We start from the raw sequence: 22,106 nt of genomic DNA, 5'->3' as shown, positions 1-22,106 counted from the left end.
CCCCTTGCAGTTGGCTCCTATGTCTGAGAGAATCCCAAGGGCCAGATTGAGAGGCCTCCACTTTAGACTGACAGAATACTTTTTGCGTCAGCTTTTTTTCTCTTAACAAACATGTCCGTAAACAGGTGAATTTGTGCTTTGTAAGAAAAGGATGGCTAAATTTTCCAGCATCATAGTATCTCCTGATCTAAAACACAGGAGGCAGTAATTAGGAGCAATAAAAACCCCCTGCCATGTTCACAACGGAGATATTTAGAATTTCATAAGGGAGATAAAGCAAGACAATCAAGTGGCCATTTTATCCATCTCTGTGCTTTGTGATGGCCAGAATTTCCCAGGAGCTTCAAAATGTCACATTTATGTTCCTTTCTCGCAAGAGACCAAAGCTCCCCCAAAGATCTGGAGCACCATAGAATCGTAGAATTGGAAGGGATCCTGAGTATCATCTAGTCCAACCCCCTGCAATGCAGGAATATGCAGCTGTCCCATAAGGGGATCAAACCTGCAACATTGGCGTTATCAGTGAAGCCACCCTTTAACCAACTGACTTATCCAGGCATTCTCCATAAGTTTGCTTTTTCACCTTTTCCTTTCAAATATTTCGCCATTTGTACCATGTCTTTCAGGTTTACGTGCCTGAACGCATTTAACACTGATTGCTTTAACTCACTCTGGGGATTGCTCTTTTGGCTGAAAAGCAGGTTGTTGTTGTTGTTGTTTTAAAAAACAAATCAGGGACAGCCTTTGATAATCTTTTGCTAATACGGTGCCCTGTGCGAGGTCAAGTGTCTGTCAGTAGAGCATGAGACTCTGAATCTCAGGGTCATTGGTTTGAGCTCCACGTTGGGCATAAGATTCCTGCACTGCAAGGGGTTGGTCTAGATGACCCCCATGGTTCCTTCCAACTATAATTCTCGGATTCTATAACCCCCAATAACGAAGTCTAACAAAGTCCTGCTCTGACTATAGCTTGGGAACCCCTTTTTGCCCATAGGTATCTAGAGTCATTCTTAAACTCAAGTTGCTTTGTTTTTATTGTAAAGTTTCTTTGGAGCCCTTACGCCATAGGTAGTAAATAAAGGAAGGCAGAGCTCCTGCCACCGCACAGCTGCATAAATCCAACCGGTGTAGCTTTGCATCTCTCCATTCAGAATGGAGTGGACTATAAATCGAAACCCAAATGAATACAAAGAAGCCCGCAAGTGTATGCAGTATATAGCCTCACTGGGGATTCGAACACGCGACTACAGGGAAAAGGGCGGGCCTTGAAACAAGAGCAAGCGCGTGGCGTCGGGAACTGGATTGGAGGCGAGCTGAGCCAAGAGGCGGGGCCCAATCAGAGCCAAAGGGCGTGGCCCAACGGGACTGAAGCTTGCGCGCGCGAGAGGGTGGAGCATCGCTTTGAGTGGAATGTTATGGGTGCGGCGCTTCCGGGTCGAGTTCTTGACGTCCCAATCCGAGCCAGGCGCGTTGTGGCCCGCAAAACGCTATGAGGCAGGCTGGGCGCATGCGCCCTGAGAGGAACCTCAAGCCGCAGCTTCTGCCGAGCGCATGGGCAGTGGCGGTCTCTCCGTTTCCTCGGCGAGCGCATGCGCGGTGCTGTCGGGCGGTGTCGGTTCCGGGTAAAGCAGCGATAGGAGCGGCTGCAGGAGATTCTCGATCAGGTCGGCCATGGCGGCAGCAGCGGCGACAGCAGCCCCAGGCGGGGCGGGGGTTGTGCCGGGACCGGGAGCGCCGAAGCTGGGAGTGGAGACGGTGAAAGGGCAAGTGTTCGACGTGGGGCCGCGCTACACGGACCTGCAGTACATCGGCGAGGGGGCTTACGGCATGGTCTGGTGAGTGAGCGCGAACCGCGCGGAATGGCCCTGTCCGGGCGCCGTACCCGCGCAAGGAGCCCGAGGCTTGGCTGGCTGACCCGCCGAAAGCGGCCGTCCCGGCCGCCGTAGCCTTTCCGACAGGCTTCCGCCATGTTGCTTCTGAGTTAGTGAACCCCGACAGAGGCGCCTGCCGCGCTCTCGACGCTGCTCTCCCCGCCCCGACCCTATCCGCGTCGGCTCCCGTTGCTCCTCCGCTCCACGGCTCTCCGCTGCCCGTTGCACGGCTCTCCTCTCGGCTGCAGCCTTTTTCTGCAGATGCTCTTTTCCCAAACTGCCCTGTGAACTAGGAACGAGCAGAAGCAGCACGCCTTGGCCCTGCCAAGTCATTGTTGTGCTCCGAGCCCCTCCCAGGGACTGGCCCTTGCCGGCCCGCTATCTCCTTGTGCCAATATTTGCCAGCTTCCTTGCTCATGCCTCCATTGTTCGAAGGCTGGCTGGTGCCTTCCTGCAGCTTTCGAAGGGCGCTTCTGTGCATTTTAATACCAAAGTGGCAAGAAGCTTGGTGGTCACAGCCCTGGTGCCCCCTTATCACTGCAGCACTTTGGTGGAGAAGTTGCATCTGACAAACTTCTTGTTGCACAGCTGTTGGCACCAGGGACAAGTCTTGCAAGTCGGAGGCTGGCTAACCTGCCTTCTTGCCAAACCTCTCATTGCCATGTAGTTAAGTAATGCGGGAATGCTTAATGTGATGTCAGCCCCACTTGGTGCTTGCACTTTTTACACCACTATTCCTGTAGGCTCCCTAGTTTTTCCAGCCTTGTTAAATGCCATATTGAGACATAGTGTGTGTTCTTTTCTAGACTTGTATTGACACTAGGCCTATAGTTTTTTATATTAATAGTAGGCTGTTCCAATCACTGAACCTTCAGAACTGCTGTATATGCCTCATTTGTGCCTCCAAAAGTTAACCCAGGCTAGGGTATTTGCAATATCCTATTGTATGAAACCTAGCCACCATATTACACCCAACAGCTTGGGTCTGGTACATAAGCTGCCAGTACCTGTAGCAGTCAAACTGTGTAACACCTTTTATTCTGAAGTATTCATTATCTCCTCGCTAAGCATCTGAACTTCTAGGCTTCTGTGCTTACACTCCCTGTCTTGAGAGCTTTACAGTAGGTATACGAAACATTTGGCGCTGCAGATGTTGCTGAACTACAATTCCCATCAGCCCCAGCAAGCATAGTCAGTGGCCAGGATGATAGCAGTTGTAGTTCAGCAACAGCTGCAGGGCCAGAGCTTCCCTGTACCATGCCACCTAGTGTTGGCTCTTTACGTCTCATTCTGCCAGCTCTTGCCAGCTGCCAGTACTTGTGCCAAGTGGTAATAATGGAGCCAAACAGTTGGGTTTTCTAAATAATTGTATCATGCAATTTGTATTGCTGTGCCTACTATTTCCTCCTCTCTCCCTTATCTTTCTGTCCTTGTATTGATCCTATTGACTTAAGATCCAAAACCTTGGTGTACATTTGGGGCTTTCTGACTGGCTTGCATGGAAGCAGTTCCCCTTGTCAGTTGCTCTTGTGGATCACCAGACTGTTTTCTTCCAATGGGGGAGAGGAGGGGGAAAAAGGCATTTGGCAATTTGGAGAAAGAATGTATGCAAGCTTTTATACTGAGGATGTGCACAGTCTATGTATGTGCACAGACCCAGAGGTTACCATCTGCATGTGTCTTTTGTCTTCCTTTCCCCCACAGCTCTGCCTACGATCATGTCAACAAGATCCGGGCTGCCATAAAGAAGATCAGTCCCTTTGAGCACCAGACGTACTGCCAGCGCACACTGCGAGAGATCAAGATCCTTTTGCGCTTCAAGCATGAGAATGTCATCGGCATCAATGACATCCTGCGTGCACCTACCATCGACCAGATGCGTGATGTGTATCCTTGAAAACCACTGTTGTCCCTTCCAAGCCTGGAAGGGCACCTACATGAAAATATGTTTTGATGCCCAGAGGCTGTGGAAGTCACACTGTGATCTGCATAGAATCAAATATGTGGCTCTGAGGCTTTGGCTGGCACACAGCATAATGATGTGCTGTGGAATTGCTGGGAAAAGATTGCGCCAGCATCTGCATTGGCTTCCTGTTGTCTTCTGAGCATGGCTCTGGGCGTTGTGCTTTTAATGGGTTAAGGCTAAAATGATCACTTAGATCAAGAATGCTCTTTCAGTACCATGCCTCTGAATAGGTTTACATCACAAGCATGTGAAGAGGCGGTGTTATTAGCTGCATCATTATCAGCGATACATTCTGCTTGGCAGTCATTGGAAGTGTTAGCAACACTCAGTATCTGGCTGGACTACACCTATGAAAATCTAACTCAGCCTGAGGGACAAATTGTGGGTGGCATCATGGGTGGCTCAGCAAGGTGTGTGTGCACTTTATGGTTCCCCCTTCCCCTCCCAAGATGCTCCTTTACGTACAGTATTACTATTAAAGTTGTTTTTCTTGACTGTTGCTCTTGCTCCCTCTTTCCTGGAGGGGGCACCATTTCTCCCTCTGCAGATATATAGTTCAGGATTTGATGGAAACTGATCTCTATAAGCTGCTGAAGACCCAGCAGCTCAGCAATGACCACATCTGCTACTTTCTCTACCAGATTCTCCGAGGGCTGAAATACATCCATTCTGCCAATGTGCTTCATCGGGACCTGAAGCCCAGCAACCTTCTCATCAACACCACGTGTGACCTGAAGGTGGCATTCAGCAACTTTTGCTAGACTCTTTCCTTCCCTCTCCTGCTGACACCAGCTTTCTCCCACCCCCACTCTGCATTTTGCAACCTTAGATTTCTGCTCATCCTGGGTTTGCTACTCATGCCCATCCCATCTCTCTCTCCTCACAGATCTGTGACTTTGGCCTGGCTCGGATTGCAGACCCAGACCATGACCACACAGGTTTCTTGACAGAGTACGTTGCTACTCGCTGGTATCGAGCCCCTGAAATCATGCTTAATTCCAAGGTAAGATAGTCGGAGTGAAGACAAGTGATGCAAAGTTCAGTTGGAAGTGAGGTCTCTCAACTTCTTGGCGGGGGGGCGGTTAACATAGGCATGAAAGCAACATGAAGACATTTTCTTAATTTAATAACACTTAGCTCACACCCACCAGATGGGTCTTTATTTTTTCAGTAAATCTGAAAATCTGGGGAAAGAGAGATGTCTTCCTGAATCCTGTACTTTTGCTGGGGCCATAGTTTCAGGCTTTCAATGCCTCATAAAGAAAGGAACCTTAGTTTTCATCCTGCCAGATAGTCACTGTGCAAGGAGAAAGCAGCCTCTTTATGAGCTGTGGGCTGGTTATGCATGGCAGGGAAGCCCAGAACCTGGTTCTCTTTCCATGACTTTTACCCCCTTCTTAGGGCTACACCAAGTCTATTGACATATGGTCTGTGGGCTGTATCCTGGCTGAGATGCTGTCAAACCGACCCATTTTTCCTGGCAAGCACTACCTGGACCAGCTGAACCACATCCTGGGTAAGGGGAAAATATCAGGGAGTAAAGCATTTGGTATTGGAGGGGAGAGGTTTTTGGCACTCGCCATTGAATGGCCAACTCTGCCTCCTTCTTGGTCTCTTTTCAGTGCCCGAGGCCTTGCTTGTTACAGAACTTGAAAACTATTTTCCCTGTCCAATATATCCAACAAAGTTCTATCTGCCATCTCTACAGGTATTCTGGGTTCCCCGTCTCAAGACGACTTGAACTGCATCATCAACATGAAGGCTCGCAACTATCTCCAGTCGCTGCCCCAAAAGCCCAAGGTTCCCTGGGCCAAACTGTTCCCTAAGGCTGATCTCAAAGGTAAGGGAGGAAGAAGGCAAAGGGTGTTCAGCCACTTCTGTGTCCCAGCATGCATTGCTCATTGTTGTCCATTCTCACATTCCAGTGTTTTCCCAACTATTTGCCTGATTATACTTCCCAATATAACCTAAGCCAGAAGTCTTTAAACTTTTTTGTTTCATGCTCACCAGTGACTGCTGAAAGAGAAGGCTCCCATTAGCCTGTGCAAGTTGCAGTTTCCCCCTCACTGTTCAAATATAAATGTTGCTCAGCCACCTGCATTTCCACCCAGTGTGACCAGGACTTTTGTGTCTCTCATCACTCTTGCCATGAAGGGGTATGAAAATTAGCATGTCCTGAAATTTCCTTTTGATGCAGCTATTAACAATATAAGAGCTGTGGTCTTGTTTCTAATTAATAACATAAACACACAGCCACACCCTAGACAAAGCAATGGGACAGGCTATACTTGAATCCCAAAGGAAAGTGGATTGTTGGGACTTCAAATAAAAAACACCACAGAGCAGCTTTATGCAGACTTCTAAAGGAAAGCAGGCCAACTGAGAAGCATCTGATTTGAAATAACTCATTCCCTGATAGGGGATGTTCATAACATTCTGTGCCCTCAAAACTGAGGATAGGATAAAAGTTCTTAATTAGCATTCAGAGGTAATGCCAATCAAATTGTCAGCTACCAATAAAGGTGGACAAAACATAGTGTTGATGCTAATGTTAGACCCCTTGAAGCCAAGACAACTGAGATTGTTGCACTGTGGTTATCCTCTGTGCGGCTTACAGTTCCCCAAACAAATTATAATTCATCCACAAAAAGATAAAACATTAAAGGTATTTGGAGCTGTTTATGGTGGTTCCTTCTGCTCTTTGGCAGTTGGGGGCTGGCTGATGGTAAATGTTGCAACTCAGAGAAGTTGCCTTGCCACGATCTGTCAAATTGTTGTAGCCCAATCCAGCGCATGTTTCACTAGGAAGCAACTCCCACTAAGTTCAGTGAGACTTACTTCCTTTAAGTTGAAAAGCAAATAACTCGAGACTTAAAACAGGCAGCATACAATTTCTTCTAAAGAGCAAGAAACCAGCCAGAGTGGCATTTGGATGTTCTTAGAATACAGAAGTGTGAAAAGACCGTTGGAAGGAGGACAGGTGATGGCTGAGAAGCTAAATGAATTGTCCCTGTTGAGGACATGTACGGTGTGTGAGAGCTCTCCTCTATGACCGTGTTTGGAATACAGAGCACTAAGGAGCTACGTTAAATCAAGATGATACACAGTGAAGATTTCTAGGAGCTAATTGATAAGTTTCAAATTGCAATTGGGGACAGATTGCATTTACCTTAGAGTCCTTAAAGACCTTAGATGTTAAAAGCCCAGCAGCTTCACAAGTATGTGCAACTTGTCAGTGTAAGGCCAATTTTAAAGAAAGGATTCGGGGGTGAATTGCAAATGCCACACCTGTAAGTCTTACTGTTACAGGTCAATTGGTAAAAGCATTATGAAAGCCAGTTATTAAGTGCATAAGAGAGATTCTAGGGTTATGGTGAGCAGCTCACTGAAAACATCAACTCAGTGTATCATTGCTGCGAAAAAAAGGCACTCGGATTTCCCAGGCACTCAAATGTTGAATTAATTGGAAAGGGGTTGAGAATAACACTCTGGTGCCTCTCCTTAAACCTGTAGCAATGCCTGAGCTAGAGGAGTGTCGTTCTGGACCACGCCCAGGCCATGCAGGGTAGTGCAGACTGGGAGAAGGTACAGAAGTGAACAGCCAAGGTGGTCAAGTGCGGTGAAGCATCTTCCCTAGGAGGAAAGAGCAAAGCCTGTGGGGCTGGTGGCCGCCAGCATAGATCGCATTCAAAGGGAGTAGACGCATTTGCATGGCGCGATTGTGATGTCGGCAGCTGCCCATATTCATAATGGAGAAAAGGAACGTCCACTTCGAAAACAAATACACCTGTGAATAGGCACAAAATGGAGAGAGCTGTTGCTGCACAAGCAGGGCATGGAAGCATCTACCTGGACGTCATTGGAAACGGGATGCTGGGCTAGCTGAGCCCTGGTCCTGATCCAGGAGGAATCTTGCTATGGGATGCTGTCGGTGATGCCAGCCACCCTTCATTGCTCTCTGCTGCCACCTGTGGCCAGATTCCAGCCCTGCAACTATTTGCTGGCACAATTTTGTGTGTGTTTGTGTGCGCGTTTTCTTCCTGTTGCCATCTGCTGTCTGGCTGCTGATACTGCATCCTATTTACCCCACCCTCCTTTCCCTTTTTCAGCTCTGGACCTGTTGGACAAAATGTTGACCTTTAACCCTAATAAGCGCATCACGGTGGAGGAGTCCCTTGCCCACCCTTACCTAGAGCAGTACTACGACCCCTCAGATGAGGTGCTGGACGCTTTGGTTCTTGGGGTTTGACTACCGTTCAAGGGGATTTGGGAGCGCAGGGCGAGGAACAAGAAGGCGGGAGTGCAATGGGCTAGGATGGGCAGACTTGGGGAACGAAGGAGTTTGGGGACCAGGATTGCTTGATATTTACATCTCTCCCTTTGTTCCACGCTTAGCCGGTGGCTGAGGAGCCTTTCACCTTTGACATGGAGCTGGATGACCTGCCCAAAGAGAAGCTGAAAGAGCTGATATTTGAGGAGACGGCACGATTCCAGCCTGGCTACCAGGGGCCCTGAGGGGCTGTTCAGACCACTGGTAAGTCAAACAGCGCTGCGGGTCAAGAGGTGGTTTTAGTAAATCTGCCTGACCTTGGGAAGGCCAGCTGTGGGGCAGAAATACATTGGCCCAAGTTACTCACATGATGATGGGTGTTGAACGCAGTGATTCTGTAGTGGCTTGTTCCCACCAGTTACCTTGTGACATCCCCTTGGTGGAGATTCCACTTCCCGCTACCTACAGTTCCATGAATGGACTGGGGATGTCCAACGGGGTGGAGCAGATCCTTGCTGCAAGCCGCTTAAGTTATGAAACGCACATGTGAAGGAACCTGGAGAGAGAGTTTTATCTGAACTTTGCAGGTGTATGTGGCCAGAGAAGTTTTATGTTGCCTGATCATTGCCTGCAAATACTTACGCATATACACCATCCAGTTGTTGAGGCATTATCAAGACTTGTTAGGTAGACATTTTTGCTATTACAAATTTCAGAAATGCGTGTGTTTGCTATGTGGATGGTTTTGGGTTTTTTCAGTTTCTCCGCTGCAGCTAAGCGATTTAAATGTTGCTGCATCGTGTGATTTGTAGACAGGACTCCTGAGTATTGGTGTCTGTAATCCTCATAAGATCTCTTTTTGTTCCAGGTCTCTGCTTCACCAGGAGATGATTTGGGACTGTACCCAGCTCCCCTACTGGATTTTAGAGGGGAGCACAGGATTCAGGGGGTACCAATTTGGGGGTGCCCCTGTCGACTTGCTGTACAACTGCGCTTTGCTACGTGGCTGTGAACCCTGGTAACCCATCTCTGGACCCCCTTAATGTGATGTGTCAGGGTGAGACCCTGGTGCCCAGGTTGGGGAAGGGGAGGGGAGTACCCTCCCCTCCAGGAGGAAAAGGAAATCGGTTTCCCCTGTCCTTTAACCCCTCCCTCAAAGAAATTGAAGGGAGCGGAGTGTCATCTCCTTTTTTTGGCATTTTATTGTCTTTGTTAACGAGTTAATAAACTAATGCTGATTTTTTAGCAGGGCCATTTTCTGATCCCTTGGGCATTATTAACAAAGGGAGTTGAACCTAAATCCTGGCTCCTGGACTCTCGCTCTTGTAATCCACAGAACCACATGACTGTTCCACAACTGGGAACAGAGCCCAAGGGTTCTGACTCTCCCCCGCCCCCGCCCCCCACTACACTCCTTGAGAACTCACAGGAGTCCTGGTTCCTCCCTGCGCAAATGGAGGGCATGTATGTGCTGGTTTTTTGTCTGCTGGTTAGTGCCATTTTTCAAACACCTTTCATGCACATCTCTAACCTTAACTCGTCACTGTGGGCAGCAGCTGTTGTGCAGCGCAAGATGAAGATCTTTACGAAGCTTGAAAGGTGTGCCTGTTCGGAAGAGGGGGGAAATGTCTCCCCCTTCTGCCTCTGTGGCTGTGCAGATGAAAAGGAAGGCTTTCAACTTCATTTGCTTCCTCTTTTAAGGCAAGGTTTGTGGTTGTCTGCCTCTCCCTCCCTCCTCCCCCTTTCCATTTTGCATCTTGATAAATTGGGCAGTCGGGGTATGTGAACCCTTTGACGTCCCTCAAGAAACCAATTGGCCTCTGCAATGGCACTGCACTTTTGTCTTCTTGCTGCTACAAACTAACATGGCTGCCCTCTTAATTCCCCCCTCCCTCCACTTTCATCAATGATGTTCTTAAACAATGTGTGCAGAATTTTACCCTCACCCCCCCCCCATTTGCCTTGGTCAGATCAAAGTCCAACAGTGATCAGGGGCCTGCAGCTATCAGCAAACATGAATTTTACAAGGGAGGGGAAAGGCTGGGAAGATGACGGACGATCACATCTTGTGTGTCCTGAGGGGACAACCCAGTTGCCCCGTAACAACCAAACTCTTGAGGGGAGGAGGTATTTTGGATATGCGAGCACTAAACCAGGAACAAGTGGCTAGACTGTTGTCTGCTGAAAGTATTGGGAATGAAGCAACCTTGGTTGAAGGCAAAGCTTTTGGGAGGGAGCACTACTTTTTAGATGGACTAACTTCTGGATTTTAAGCCCTCCCATCTCTGTGTGTGCCATTTTGGGGAGGGGGGTACCAGTTTGGATGAGCAAGAACTGCCAGAACCTTCGGGTTCCCAAAAACAGAAATTTTGCAAGCAGAAAAACGGGAATGTGGATTTTGTCTGTTTGTTTGTTTCCTTAGCTTATCTAGTTGAGTGAGGAGGAAGTCTCTGTTCGGACAGTGTTGCCTGTTTGTCCATCCACGATGGCATGCTAAATGGGCTTCCTCCTGGGGCGTGTAATACTATGAGGGAACTTGGATTGAAGGGAAATAATGCCTCCCCGTCCCCTCCTGCTTTGAATTGTATAAAAAGACCCTGAAATAAATCATTCCTTTATTCCTTCAATGCCTCATTTTGTCTTATTTTGGAGGGGGAAACATAGGTGCGTGTATTTTTAACTGTCTGAGAACTTAAGTTGTTTTTTCCCCAGGAGGGTTTGGGGTGTCGAGAAAAAAAGAAGCTTTGGGCAGACATCTGCCCCTACTAAATGTCAAGAATGAAGACTGGCCCAGAAGGAAGACTTGGCTTCAGAACTAGCTTTTCATTTAAAAGTTTAGTCCACAATGAAGATTCAACAGGAACACTTGCATCTCCATTGTACAAGGGGTAGCAGCGCTGCCTTGAGTTCAGTATCTTAATAGACATGACTGTAACAGGAAGGAAGTGGCCTGTGGTGAGAGGGTGCAAAAGGAGTGTTAGGACAGGATATGCTGACAGCAGGGACGGCTGCACGGCTGCAAAATCCTCACCTTTGCCTTCGCTGCTTCCAGTCTTGGCTCTTGCAGGCCGTAAACAGATCTCTGTGTTTCTTGAGTTTTACAACAGTGACCAAGGGGCATCGTAAACGTGCCCATAAAAAACACCACCCTAGGTATTTCCAGGATTACAAAAACATACCGGAAAGCAATTCCATTATTTGATAGTCAGAATTCAAATCTAAAAGAAGCTGCTTACAGCCTCCCATTCCAAGTGCTGCCCTGCAAGTCGCTGCCTTGCAGCCTGATTTGCAGGACGACCCTTGGTGTACCTTCTAAGTCTGCAGTGCTATGATTCTGTGCTGGCATGAGGTATCCTCCTTACTTGACGCAGACTGCTACTTACTCAATGATTTTTGTCATGGGATAACGGGTAGTTAGTATCGTTCCAAGCCACAAGGGGGAAGGAGGCAGCTGGAGTGGTGCTTTTCCTTGTCTGCTCGCTGTGATGGGTTGCTGTTGTCCCAAGTGGAGATGGCGGCACATCAAGCCTGCACACGTTGGAGTTGGCAAGTGGCACCAACTTGTCTGCCCCAGAGTTGCTGTCAGCTGAGGTGTAAAGGACAGCAGGCTGGTGGCAGGAGGGGGGAGTTCAGGAATGAGACAATCCCTGTTGAATATTGCCAAAATTTACATTTTTGAGAGCCAGCTCTTTCAATCTAAATTTTTTTTCCTGTCCCTCATATTTGTTGAATAGTAGCAGCCTCCATTAAGGTATTTTTAAAAATAGGATCATTTAAAAACTTGAGAAAGAAGAGAAAGTTAAACTGAGCACATGGCCTCTTCTGTGGAATAAAATATTAATGTGTACAAGGCCCTTGAAATAAGCTATTCAAACACAGCTGAAGTACTATTCTCTGGGCAACGGGGGGGGGGGAGGGGGAGGAGAGCTTGCCTTGTTGGCCCTTCGGTGGTGACCCCAACTTAACTAACAAATAAAATGCACATTTTAAAGTGTAGTGGCAATAAGTCACCCCAGTAACAATATTAAAAGCAGCAGGCAATTATCATGGCCAATGGAGCACACATTCGTGGAGCATAGGAAGTGATTTGATAGGGTTTTAGATTAGGATCTTTCCAACCCCACCTAGAAATTTCAGTGTCTGAACTGGGACCCTCTGAGTACTATTACTAAGCTATGGCCTGAACAAAGTTTTAAACGGGTTTCCAAAAGCAGATGATGGGCTACCCAAATTTATTGTGGCAAGATGTTCCATAGTGTGGGTGCCATGACAGAAGGCCCTGTTCCATCTGAGGGTTGACTGGGAGTTGGTGTCCTACACAAGAGGCCGCCTCCTTGTGAGATCTGTAACGTGTGCGCTCGCTTGTTGATACACGACTGAACCTTGCAAGGCTGGATCTCCCATGCTGCAACAACCAATATGCCAGTGGCCCCAAAACCAAGTGAAGTTTTTTGTCTGTGAGTTGGTGGGGGAAATACATTGCCTTGCAATCTGCATGACAGGCTTGAGCTGGAAAAAGCAGAGGCTTATACCACATCATCTTGGCACTTGGCAGAGTTCTTCCACTGCCACTGAAGCACCCACGAAGGAACATATTTTGATTATGGAAGATTGTTTACCAGATTGCGAATGCAGGAAATGTTTTGCGGTGATCCCTTTGCAGGGCTTTGCCTGCAATTTAATCATTAGCGCACCTCAGATGCCTTCTGAAACACTCTTGACCTGTCTGCCTGCTATTGTGCAATTACCCTCCAAGAGGTATCCAGTACGTATATCACAAAATGGGTGATATAAATACACCATCAATCCCTTCAGCCTGGGGGGGGGGGGTAGGTGTTAGTTAATCAGCGATACAGGCGTCTGCATTTGAGTCATACTCTTTCTCCCACCCACCTCTCACCGTCATACCTATCTCATATTCATTGCCAAACTCCAGGAGTTTGTCCTTGCATAACCAAAATAGAAATTTCTCCACCTGTTTCTTACTTAACCCAGTGTGTTGACACCAGGAAAACTAACCATTGGGACATGGGCTTTCAGCTGAGTTGACAAACCTCCTCTCTCAGTGTGACTGTGTGTGGGGGGGGGGATGTTCTCCTGGGGTAGGCAAAAGAGACTGTATTGGGCAATTGGTGACTGAAGCTGACAGCGAGTGTTTGAAAGTTTGAACTAGGAAGTGGCACGTAACTGAAATATATTCAAATTCCTTATTGCTAGGAGTGGTGGGTTTTTCCCCTGAGGCTTTTGTGTACACATGTAGGAGAACAAAATGGTACAATGAACTGTCAATTTAGACTGGTGGTGGTGGTAGGGGTTGCCATATTTTAAATCTGCTTGTTATTTAGAAAGGAGTCACTGCAAGTAAAAAGCTAGCATACTGGGGAGAGAGGCTGTAGCTCAGACTGACTGGCTTGTTTTCTACTTGCAGGAAGGTGTTTTTACAGACAGGGGGAATTTTATGAAACTGCAGGTTATAAATACATAAGCAAACATCTGGAGGGCCAAAGGTTCATTCACCACACCTGAGCTTGGTATTACCCCACCTGCAGTCTGGAGTCATGCAGCATATTCTATCACCTCTTATGCTTCATTCAGCTGTGTATTGAGAGCAGTCCTCTGTGTTCAGTTGGAGAGCACTTCTAGGTCTTGGTTGGGGAGTCTGGTGACTAGAATAAAATTATTTAGAAGAGCAGGCCAAAAGACCACTTCTGTGGTTATAGAGCCAGGCCTTTTTCTATAACTTCACCGAAGCCTGAGCCTCTTAGGGAAGCTTTCCATTTGGGCCTGGCTTTCAGCAACTGAGGTTAAAACCCCCCACCTACCACCATTAATTTTTAATTGCTTGTTTTATGTGCACAAATATTTTATTGGCACTTGCCTCAAGACTTCAAGATGGGGGGGGGCGGGCTAGAAATATAAATAGGCATCCTATTATGCACATGGTCCATTATGGCAAGAAAGCATTACAATCAGAGGAAATCAAGACAGAAGTTTTTTTTAAGGCATCTGAAATGGCAGCTTGAAGTTGCATGACTCACTTTAGGAAGGGGGGGGGAGGAAATAAAAGAAAAAGGCTGTGCCTGTGTCTCTGCACACGTTCACCAGTATAGGTTTGTATATTGCACATACTTGGCAGCAGGAGTGATTGTGCCTCTTGCGGCTTCCAGCTAGAAGCAAGCCTACTCAAGGGTCTCTCTGCTTTCTTGGTTTTTGAGAAATATTTAGGGAGCTGCCACTTTCTGTTGCTTAAGAAAAACTGAGGGTTGGTAGAGGGTGCTGCATAGCGACTGCTGGGATGTAACTGCTTCAAGAAACCCCACAGCTATGAACCAGTGTGGTAGCCTTAGGCAAGTGACTCACTCTTCCCTGCAGTTCCAGTATGAGGGTGGTAGCTATGGAGAAGGGCTGTAGCTCAGTGGAAGAGCAGATATTTTGAATGCAAAAGGAGCTCTGGTGGCTCCCGGCAGGGCTAGGCAAAGCCCAGTTCTGAAACCCCCTCCTAAAAAAAAAGACGCGCGCGGCACTGTGGGTTAAACCACAGAGCCTAGGACTTGCCGATCAGAAGGTCAGCGGTTCGAATCCCTGCGACGGGGTGAGCTCCCATTGCTCGGTCCCTGCTCCTGCCAACCTAGCAGTTCGAAAGCATGTCAAAGTGCAAGTAGATAAATAGGTACCGCTCCGGCAGGAATGTAAACGGCGTTTCCGTGCGCTGCTCTGGTTCGCCAGAAGCGGTTTAGTCATGCTGGCCACATGACCCGGAAGCTGTAGGCTGGCTCCCTCGACCAATAAAGTGAGATGAGCGCCGCAACCCCCAGAGTCGGTCATGACTGGACTTAATGGTCAGGGGTCCCTTTACCTTTACCTAAAGAGAAGGTGCCAGGGAAGAGTAGTCAATGCTGAGCTCCGGATTGGGGAACCTTTGACCCCCCCAGGCATTTACGCATTTATAATCTGCAGTTTCATAAAAAATCTATCAAGGCAGTATACAATTATAATAATAAATATCAGCAAAAGGTACCTGTTACGGAAATTAGGGGGGGGCACATCTTTAAAGTTGCTAAATGTTACAAATATTATGCATAAATGTATCCTTTCGACTTGACAGCTCAGGGAAGTTACCTAGCTTTAAAAATCATATAAAATCTACTCCTTTGCCAGTTTCCTTCATTCCACCGCCAATTTGCTTCATTGGCCAAGGACTTGGAAACCACTTGGTCCCCTCCATAATCCCTCAAGCGGGAGGTCACATTCTGGCAGGAAGGTACTCATAGGTGTCAATCGCTGGGCAAAGGTACTCCTCTGGACTTGCCCAGGTGGCAGACTATGCAAATCAAAGTTTTAGCATCCCTTTGTAGTAGGTGCTTAGAATGTACTTCCCAATACATATCCTGTATCTGCCTGTTGCCCCAACACATTCCTCCTATGCTTATCATGTATAACCCTCCCCTTTCCGGATGTAGCAATGATGTAGTGACGATGCTTAATGAACTGTATGCTGGGATAAGATAGAAACTTTAAAAAGCCCTTGTCACCGCATCCTCGGGGTTCAAAATTCCTCTTTGAACCTGTTGCGCAATAAACTTTGGTCTACAGCTATTTGCTCCGGTTGGTGGCTGGACACCTTCCTTTACTCTGCAGGGACCCGCGGGCTCTGCCCAATGAGCTGGGTGACTGAGTAACCTCGCACCTAAATTTTACCATAACAGTATCCATTAAAAATAAATAAATACTGATTGATTTAAAAAGAGGGAATGCATCTTGCAAAGGCCTGCCTAAACATTTCTAGTAGATGTCTGAAAGAAGGGTGGTTCCTCCCAAACCCCTACTGGCAAGGAGTTCCACAGGGCAAGACCTGTCATACGAAAGCCTCAGACCCAAGCAAAGGCCACCTGAGCCTCAGGGGTTTGGGGAAAAGCACCAGAAGTGCCCCCTGAGAATCTAAGTGATCAAGGCAGTGCATAAGGGATCTCATAATCTTTAAGGTACTTTGTAAGACAAGCACCTTGAAAGTGTTGCTGAACTACAACTCTCGTGAGCCCCAGCAAACATGGTCAATGGCCATGGATGCTGGAAGTTGTAGTTCAGGAACATCTGGAATGGCAAAGGTTCTTCACTCCTGACTGAGATGAGCCAATGGTCCAACTAAGGTGCTTTCCTATGACCAACCTTACAGGATCGTGGCACAGATAACTGGGGTATGTAAAGTGCTCTGAACACTCCTAAAGCACACTGTTCCGGCAGCAGTGAACAAGGTGATGATAACCAAATTAAGGACAATTCTAAAGCATGCTTAGAGATTTGCATCTCCCTCAGAGGAAATGGGAATGGGGTGCGTCAGATGTCTTCCTCTAGCCATGTGTACAGCTGACATTATCCAAAATATCTAAAAGTCACCAGTGAATAGGGAAAAGTGAGCAGGGACTGACTCACATGAAAGCAGGAGAGCAGAGAGGAAGTATTTTTTTTTAAAAAAAAGTTAACAAGCAGCTGGATGCACATCAATAAAATGTTTTATGTTTGGAGATTTTAATCTAGACTCATGCAAAGGTCTTGGTTAGGCAACAATGTTTGTCAAAGCAGGCTGAAACTGATGCAGGGAAAAGCAGTTTGGGGAGGAAACTCCCACACTGCGTGTTTATTTTATTTTATTTTTTTGAAAGCAAAACCCACACTTTTTGAGAAAGGAAACTCTCCCCCCCCCACTTTAATTTTATTTCACCTCTGACTGATTGTTTACATTTATAGATCTGTTTTTGAAAGCCTCTTATCCAGGAATGTCTATTCTGAGCGGCAGCCCAGGGCAGGCAGACTTGGGCAAATCCAGGGCTAGTTGGAGATGCCAAGGCCTGAACCTGCAAGGACCTTTCCTGAAGTCTCTTCTGGCCCTTCCAAAAAATATTCTTCATTCTCAATGTGTATGGGGTGCTCTAAAGAGTTATATGCCAATATTTATATCCTGCTCTCTTCAAAAGGATTAAACAGAGAGGAGTTCCCAGTGGGTCTCCTATTCCAGGCACTAGCCAGACCCACATGGGCTTGGAGATTCGGCAAGTTATGTGCCTCTAGACCAGAAGGAGTGGGGAAGCTGTGTCCCTTCCACTTTTTGATGGACACCCATCATCCCTGATTGCCAGCTGTGCTGGCTGGAGCAGCTGCCAGATGGAGGCCTGTGGGTTTCCCACCAATAATGCCTCTCTTCTCCTCCATGCTCTTACCGTAAGAATGAGTACAGGATGAACAGGCAAGAGACGCTGCTTCTATGCTCCAGCTCAATAAGCAAAGCCCATAATATAATCAGCATCTGCAGAAGTGCATTAAAGGAGGGAGAGGAGAGATAAACCACCATTTTGCCACCCTGGAAGTATAGCAGGGGGTAACTATTTTGGGGTGAGTTATCTTGAATACTTTTCGAAAACACAACAACACAACAACATGGAATGAGGAAGTCTCTTAAGTGTGCATATCCAATAATATAAACAGGGTCAGACCAAAGCTCCATCGAGTCCAGCTAGATGTGGTCAGCTAGACATACCATGGGTGCAAAATGGGGGTAGTTGTTTGATTGGCAGCTGTCAGTTGAAATTAATATTAAGTGCAAAATCTGACCAACGCTACCAGACAACTGCAACTCAGGGCTCATCCAGACTTCTGCCTATCCTGCTGTTTTCCCATGGGAAAACTCAATTTTTACTGATGAATAGGAGCAAGCTTCAATCGGGTTTTCCCGCAGACTGGCATTTGCACCAATTCATAGGTAAAGAGTGGGTTTTCCCAGGGAAAGCAGTGGGGCAAATGGAAAACCACTTGGACCCATGCCTAGGAAGCATAGGGCAAGCAGAAAATTTTATAGGCATGTGGACAAACAGAAGTGTGGGGTACTGTGTCCCTACATCTCTCTTCCCTGTGGAACTTAATTGCTGCACTGGAAATTTGGCATTAGTGTATTAGAGACTGACTTGTGAGTCATGCAGTTCTCAGCTCAAAATCTTCTCTTTGCCTCAGCACAGTCAAAGAGGTGTTATATTCTCTCAGTCCTACTCAGCCTAGTCTAGTCATCTACATTATGGGGATGATAAAAAATTGATCTGCTTTACAGCTTGTTTGTGAGAATTACAACAACATAATGCATATAAAGCACTTTGGAGGCTGAGTTTCAAAATATTCAAAATATTATTTTGTGATTGTGATCACAAGACGCGATGATCACCACTAACAGAGGAACAGAGAGTCTTATTAGTGATGGTAACTAGTTTCACCAGGTAAGAATGTAGCATCCACGTTCAAAGGCAGTCTACCATCGATTACTAGAGGCTAGAACAAAACAACACAGGTGTGGCAAGGAGTTTCCCAGGGCCATCTGGCTGTTGGGAAACAAGGGCGCTGGACTTAAAGGGCCTTTGGTGTGATCAAAGCAATTCTCATGAGTTGCAAAATATTATTTTCCGATCACACGAATCTGAAATGGGTCTTCGGACTCAAACACACAAAACCACACTGACACTTCAAGGTTACAAAAGCTCTCTCTTAAGACAAGAACCTCTCTTAAGCCTGTAACCAAGTAACACATGGGAAAATCACAGCAACAAGGTATCCAGCAACTCCAGTGTGGTGTAGTGGTTAAGAGCGGTGGACTCGTAATCTGGGGAACCGGGTTCGCGTCTCCGCTCCCCCACATGCAGCTGCTGGGTGACCTTGGGCTAGTCACACTTCAGCCCCACTCACCTCACAGAGTGTTTGTTGTGGGGGAGGAAGGGAAAGGAGAATGTTAGCCACTTTGAGACTCCTGAAGGGGAGTGAAAGGCAGGATATCAAATCCAAACTCTTCTTCTTCTTCTCTTAACCTTCACACTTCATTTATTCAGTCTCTTATAGGTTGCTTGACAAAACAAGCAACAAAGAAGCAGCACCTCTCTCTCTCTCTAACACAAACACAAACACACGTTAGACTGTCTTATTGGGCAGATGGGCCATTTATTCTCAGTGCCTCGGCTGCTGACGTCTTCCCCAACAGCACCAAACACCGCTGGCACTCTGGGCCCAGCCAGCTATTCTGTCAGGTTGGGGAGATGAGGACAGGGTGCCCCGCAGTTGCTAGGCAACTGCAACTGGGGACTGCATCTGCTGGGTTCCCCTGGCAACCAAAGCCTTTGCCGTCATCCCCCATAGGCTTGCTCATTCAGCCAGTCGGGCTGGGAAGAAGCCGCGTGAGAGACAGTGCTGCAGGTGCAAAGGTTGAACATGTTTGGGGGAAGGTACAAAGGAGATAGGAGGTAGCAAAGAAACAGATGAGCCTGCAGATGGAGGCAGAGCTGAGATTTTCATTACAAGAGGTCCCACTTAGCTGGGCACAGCCTGGAATACGAGTTTGAGGAAGAGTTTCTTTCCTTCCCATGTTTCAGTTGTCTACTTTACAAAGTAGACATTAAAAATGAAGTACCATTTGTCATAGGGGACGCGGGTGGCGCTATGGGTTAAACCACAGAGCCTAGGACTTGCCAATCAGAAGGTTGGCGGTTCGAATCCCCGTGACGGGGTGAGCTCCTGTTGCTCAGACCCTGCTCCTGCCCACCTAGCAGTTCGAAAGCCTGTCAAAGTGCAAGTAGATAAATAGGTACCGCTCCAGCGGGAAGGTAAATGGCGTTTCCATGCTGGCCACATGACCCGGAAGCTGTACGCCAGCTCCCTTGGCCAATAAAGCGAGATGAGCACTGCAGCCCCAGAGTCGGTCACGACTGGACCTAATAGTCAGGGGTCCCTTTACCTTTACCATTTGTCATAAGCAATGAAACCTAAAGCAATTCACTAACCAACAGAGCGATGCCTACCCCCAAGAGGGAGACGCATTTTCAAAGCTCCAATAGAACAAAATATATTTTTACATATCTCTGGAAAGAAGCAAGCGTTGGGGCAGAAACAGACATCTCGGAGGAGGATATTCCACAGTACAGGGGCAGAAACTTGACGAGGTCCAGCTTCTTGTTCTTCATTCACAAAAGATCCTAAGCAACTTTGTTGTGCTAAACAGTCTCAAAGGGTAGCTCAACACAGAGCACATTGTAACAGTCTAACCTGGAAGTAACTAAGACGAACTAAGCTAAAACTGCATACAAGCCATACCTTTGAAGCACACTCCTAAAGGATGCTGGGAACTGTAGTTTGTTAAGGGTGCTGAGAATGGTAGCTCTGTAAGGGTGTAAACTACAGTTCCCAGGATTCCTTGGGGCAGTGTGTGTGCTTTGAATGTGTCTTAAAGGCATATACCCAGCATAAATGTCTGTATTTCAGTAGTGGGCAAAGCTGGATAATCAGATGAGGGTTTTAAAAAGGCATTCTGGAGCCTTTGGGATTCCAGAAGCAAAGCTGTGTGTCTGAGAGTACCTCCTGACTGCAGACCTGCTCCTTCAGGGACCGTGCAATCCCATCTGAAAACAGGCATCTCCCCAGCCATCTGAATTCACCTGAATTCACCATCATCTCCATGTCCATTTTCAACCTGGTTGGAATTCCTTCTGTCCATTATCAAATCCAGGCAACTTTTCAGGGACTTCACCACTTTACCTGGAACTGAAGGAGGTGGTGGGCAGGAAAAGAACCAGGGCTGGGTGTCATCAACATACAGATGGCACCATACAGCATCACTCATGGCAACATCACCCTGGAAAGAGGACCTTCCAAGGGCAATTCCTACAAGTCTCCCAGAAATCACCTTATACCTGCCATCAAGCTTCCTCCTATCCATGGTACCAATGGATGCTCTACCACTGGCACCAACAGCCTGGTCCATCCATAATAAAACCATGCCAATCCATGACTGGATAGTGGGTGAGCAGGCTGGCCAGGTGTGCATCTCCAAGACCTGGGTGGGGGAGCTGGGTGGGACAGATGTGACTCAACTCTGCCCACCCAGGTACTCAGTCAAACATCAGCCCAGACTGGAGGAGGGGGAGATAGCTGATGGTGTAAAATAAGGATCAACAGTCACACTCCCTCTCGTCTTCTGGTAGGAGCCGTCAAGTGGGCCTTTTTAATGATGTTGCCCTGTCTATGGAATTCCCCATTCCTTTGGCACCAGACGAAGACCTTTTGCTTCTTCCAGGCCTTTTAAGTTTTGATCCAAAGCTTGTAATCCTATACACATTTACCTGCTGAACTCGGTAGACATGTGTACGATTGCAGACTTTACCATTTTAACTTGCTGCTTTTAATTGCTGCTTGTCTTGTTTTTTTATTGTCTATTTTAATACTTATTTTGTATTGTTTTCATTATTACATATCTTATTGAGAACCACCCAAGGAACCTCCTTGACTGAAAGGTGGAACAGAAATAATGTAGGGTCACTGAAGAAGCGTCTGTCTCCCAACCACGCCTGAAACCAGACTAGAATAAAAAACAAGAATTGTGACACCTTAAAGACTAACAAATTCAATGGTGTACATATGTGCATGCCACAATAAACTTGTATGTCTTTAAGGTGCCACAAGTCTCTTGTTTTTGCTGCAAGAGTGACTTACAGCATCATCCTAACCATGTGTCCTACTCAGAAGTAAGTCCTATGGAATTCAGTGAGGTTTACTCCCAGATTAAATGGGTTTAGGTCTTAAAAACGTAACCCACTACAGTCATACTTCATGTTGCATTTGCTTCAGGTTGGGTGTTTTCAGGTTGTGTCCCGCAGCGACCTAGAAGTAACGGAATGGGTTACTTCTGGGTTTCGCTGCTTGCGCTTGCGCATGCGCAGAAGTGGCAAATTGTGACCCGCGTACACGCAGACACAGGTTGCGTTTTGTTCAGGTTGCGAACGGGCCTCCGGAACTGATCCCGTTCGCAACCAGAGGTACCACTGTACAGATCGGAATACAGTGGTACCTCGGATTAAGAACTTAATTCGTTCCGGAGATCCGTTCTTAACCTGAAACTGTTCTTAACCTGAGGTACCACTTTAGCTAATGGGGCTTCCTGCTGCCGCTGCCCCACCACCACCACGCAATTTCTGTTCTC

At 47.2% G+C, this 22,106-nt stretch overlaps 2 protein-coding genes across 2 annotated transcripts in view; one reads left to right on the top strand and one right to left on the bottom strand.

Moving 5' to 3' along the window:
* CORO1A (coronin 1A) overlaps positions 1-22,106 on the bottom strand; it is a 77,025-nt gene that overhangs the window by 18,700 nt on the left and 36,219 nt on the right. The window lies entirely within an intron of this gene.
* Positions 1,568-10,734, top strand: MAPK3 (mitogen-activated protein kinase 3). The gene is made up of 9 exons (XM_081837289.1): positions 1,568-1,835; positions 3,576-3,758; positions 4,385-4,574; positions 4,724-4,840; positions 5,239-5,353; positions 5,546-5,677; positions 7,947-8,056; positions 8,233-8,371; positions 8,976-10,734. The coding sequence occupies exons 1-8, from the start codon at positions 1,672-1,674 to the stop codon at positions 8,350-8,352; spliced, it is 1,131 nt and encodes a 376-aa protein (XP_081693415.1). The 5' UTR covers positions 1,568-1,671; the 3' UTR covers positions 8,353-8,371; positions 8,976-10,734.

This window comes from Podarcis erhardii (assembly GCF_964252035.2).
Source record: "Podarcis erhardii genome assembly, chromosome: 13".
Classification (NCBI taxonomy): Eukaryota; Metazoa; Chordata; class Lepidosauria; order Squamata; family Lacertidae; genus Podarcis; species Podarcis erhardii.
The sequence above is the reverse complement of the archived record's forward strand: the minus strand, read 5'-3'. Positions and strand labels throughout refer to the sequence as shown.

Coding starts and splice junctions, on each gene's coding strand:
- MAPK3 (XM_081837289.1), top strand. CDS start 1,672: ATGGCGGCAGCAGCGGCGACAGCAGCCCCAGGCGGGGCGGGGGTTGTG. Junction 5,354..5,545: donor CCAGCTGAACCACATCCTGG/GTAAGGGGAAAA, acceptor CCATCTCTACAG/GTATTCTGGGTTCCCCGTCT. Junction 8,057..8,232: donor ACTACGACCCCTCAGATGAG/GTGCTGGACGCT, acceptor TTCCACGCTTAG/CCGGTGGCTGAGGAGCCTTT.